The sequence below is a fragment of the Procambarus clarkii genome, chromosome 14, assembly GCF_040958095.1.
Source record: "Procambarus clarkii isolate CNS0578487 chromosome 14, FALCON_Pclarkii_2.0, whole genome shotgun sequence".
Taxonomy (NCBI): Eukaryota; Metazoa; Arthropoda; class Malacostraca; order Decapoda; family Cambaridae; genus Procambarus; species Procambarus clarkii.
Window position 1 is genome coordinate 4,732,537 of NC_091163.1, and position 3,180 is coordinate 4,735,716.

The 3,180-nt window shown below is 44.3% G+C and overlaps 1 protein-coding gene across 1 annotated transcript in view; it reads right to left on the bottom strand.

Annotated features, from left to right (window-relative positions):
- LOC138364663 (glucose dehydrogenase [FAD, quinone]-like) overlaps positions 1 to 2,572 on the bottom strand; it is an 11,996-nt gene extending 9,424 nt beyond the window's left edge. Inside the window, exons 1-2 of the mRNA XM_069324639.1 lie at positions 2,375 to 2,572; positions 233 to 410 (exon numbers count right to left, since the gene is read on the bottom strand). Coding sequence (XP_069180740.1) covers positions 233 to 410; positions 2,375 to 2,557 — 361 coding nt within the window. The 5' untranslated portion in view covers positions 2,558 to 2,572. The remainder of the gene's footprint in view (positions 1 to 232; positions 411 to 2,374) is intronic.
- Positions 2,573 to 3,180: the final 608 nt, after the last annotated feature.

A 3,180-nucleotide genomic window follows, 5' to 3' on the forward strand; every position in this document is an offset into this window, starting at 1 on the left:
TTGGGATGATTAGTATTTTGTTCGTGCCCTCTATCAAAATAATAAAACATAATAACCTAACAAAACATTGTTGGCGGCACCATTTTATTTTTGTACGTTCAACTAAGTATTCAATTTCTTTATTATGCACCCCATACCCATCCCGTGAGCTAAGTAGTTGATGTAAATACTATCCTTTTTCAGGGGTGGGTTGACAATTGAAGAATGAAAACAAATAATGAACTACACTTACCTTTAACCAGCATGGCTACGTCATGTGGATGGCTGAGGAAGTTAGGGTCAATGTTGGGTGGTTCTCTTGGGTCCCGGGACCTGAGGGTGACTGTCCCCCGACTCTTGGGGTGGACCAGGGTCGGTCTCATGCTGAAGGCTGCCTTGCCGTATATACTCTTGAAATACTCCTTAAATTTCTGGAAATTTTTAATTGAAGAGAATAGAAAACATTAGAATTGCCAATGGGGTTTTTCCCCCGTCCTCTTACAAGTAGCGTCGCTTTTCGCTCGTATGCGCTACGACTAAAATTGGCGTATTAGGAAATGGAAATTCATTTTCCAAGTGAAATGAACCCTCAACAGCAAGTTTTGGGTCCTCTGCTAGGTTAGGAGGGCAGCAGGTTCTCCAAAGGTTTCAAAAGGTCATGAAAACTGTTAATTTAAAGTGTCCTCCCTTAACCTAACAGCCTAAGCCAGAAGACCCAAAACAGAAAACAGGACAGTACGTCGCTTTCGCGAGCCGCTTTCAATTTCTAGTACGGCAATTTTTAGCCTTAGTGCGCATACGAGCGAAAAAGACCTTATTGTGTAAGGACGGGTTGAGGTTAGGAGAGGAGAGGACACTTTAAATTAAACGCTTTCTTGACGTTTTGAGGGGCACCGCTCCTGTGCCAGGTAAGTCCACTACGGCTCACCATAGCCCGTGCTACTTGCACCGCTCCTGTGCCAGGTAAGTCCACTACGGGCTCACCATAGCCCGTGCTACTTGCACCGCTCCTGTGCCAGGTAAGTCCACTACGGGCTCACCATAGCCCGTGCTACTTGCACCGCTCCTGTGCCAGGTAAGTCCACTACGGGCTCACCATAGCCCGTGCTACTTGCACCGCTCCTGTGCCAGGTAAGTCCACTACGGGCTCACCATAGCCCGTGCTACTTGCACCGCTCCTGTGCCAGGTAAGTCCACTACGGCCTCACCATAGCCCGTGCTACTTGCACCGCTCCTGTGCCAGGTAAGTCCTACGGGCTCACCATAGCCCTTGCTACTTGCCCCGCTCCTGTGCCAGGTAAGTTACGGGCTCACCATAGCCCGTTCTACTTGGAACTTGTTCCGAGTAGCTGAATCTATAACAACATGACGTTTTGAAACGGTGGACGGGCTGTGTGGTAGCCTTGATGTCCCTCTGGAGGGTGAACCTGTACCTCTTTCCACAACCATGGCGGCATTGTTTACATTTATTAAACAGTTTATGAGCCCCGAGACAATGCGAAGTTGTTATAACAATAATAACCTTGGGCTGTGAAATCTCGAAACTCGTCAACTGTGTGATAAGGATCAAGCCGTCGTGATCTTGGAGCGATGAACAGGTTTCGTAAGTGAATATTTATAGGCTTGATGAATCCTTATCCTGAGCAAATGTACAGTACTTACGATAGGCGCTGTCGAACACTTAACACGTCGAAGTACTAATTGGAATGTAAAGTATTCGTAAAGCTAGACCGTAAAAGTGTATTCTGAGCCCGAGACATTCAAACCGTCCTCACCCAAATTTTAACAGCAGTTGCTGTTGGGTACATAACCAACATGATCGGATTGGAATAAATAGGATGACACATTGCCGAAGCTACTTCTTCCCTTACTAATTTTGCCATATAACGTTGCCTACAAGTAGAAGGTTGGCCAAAATGTGGCCTGCCTTCATATATCTTCACAAGGAGTCACTCAGAACCACGTAGTACATGGGTCAGATCAATTCTGACATGCACAAAAGCAAGCTGGAGAGTGTCCAAAGGTGCGCTACCTGACTGGTTCCAGGATAGTGACGAACACAATATAGTCATCCTTTTAGTTCCATGACATTTGAATAGTACTGTAGCGTGATAGGCGAAGCGTTTTGTCGCGCAAAATATAAAACAGATTTTGATGCGCGGCTGAAAATCCAGTTTTTATTATTATTATTATTTTCTACCACAGACGTGGCCACACATTTACAATGCTAACCAGCATATATACATTTTTTCTGTCCTCCATGGACAGGGTGAGAAATTTGTCAACATACAGTTCAGAGATTTATTGAACAACCACAGAAGGTGGTCGTAGTGCTTTTAAAATGTTAGGCTCAGCTACATTGAAAATCCAGGTGACAGCTGAAGGATATACTCACTTGCCTATCCAGTCCCCAGACCGCGGGGTAGAGGGCGCCGCTGTCCGCCGTGGTGGCGACGCTGCTCAAGAACAGCTGGATATCCGGCTGGTCCGGCTCGCCCTCATCACCAACCTTCACCCAGGCGTTGACCAGCTCGGCATTCACTGTTGTCAGAGGACCTGCCGACCAGTCAAGAAACATAATTGCTGCACCAGGATTTACTAACGGCTGGAAGTAGAGTAGACCTAACAGACTTTTTTGTCTTTTAGCACTAATCTAAAAGATTTAGATTAGGAAGGCTGAGGGATTTTTCTGGAATTAGTGACTTATTATCAGTTCAGGCCTCCTAAAATGAAAGTACTTATAGTAACTATATGGTCGATAGTACAAAAAAGTCGGGATTGACCAATATCAAGTTGACTTTCGTATTACTGAATTTGAACAAACCGGAAAAGTTATATCTATGTTACTAATAAAACCTATAACCTAACCATTTTTGGCCTAATAAACGCCATCTGAGGGTACATATATGTGCTATAGCAGCTATACTAAGCCTCAGTATTTAAGTTTGATTCATTAACTTTATTTTTTCCGGACTGTCCAAAAAAGTTTAAAAATTCGTTTATGACAACATATTTGTACGAAGGAGGACCTATTCACGTAAGATAACCAATTCACGGAAGATAACCCTATTCACGTAAGCGGGGGTCCATTCACGTAAGAGGACCCACTCACGAAAGCAGACCTAGCTATTTCCCCATATATATATCATTTACATAAAAACAACCAATTTATATAATTACTCAACCCAATTCCTTCATTCC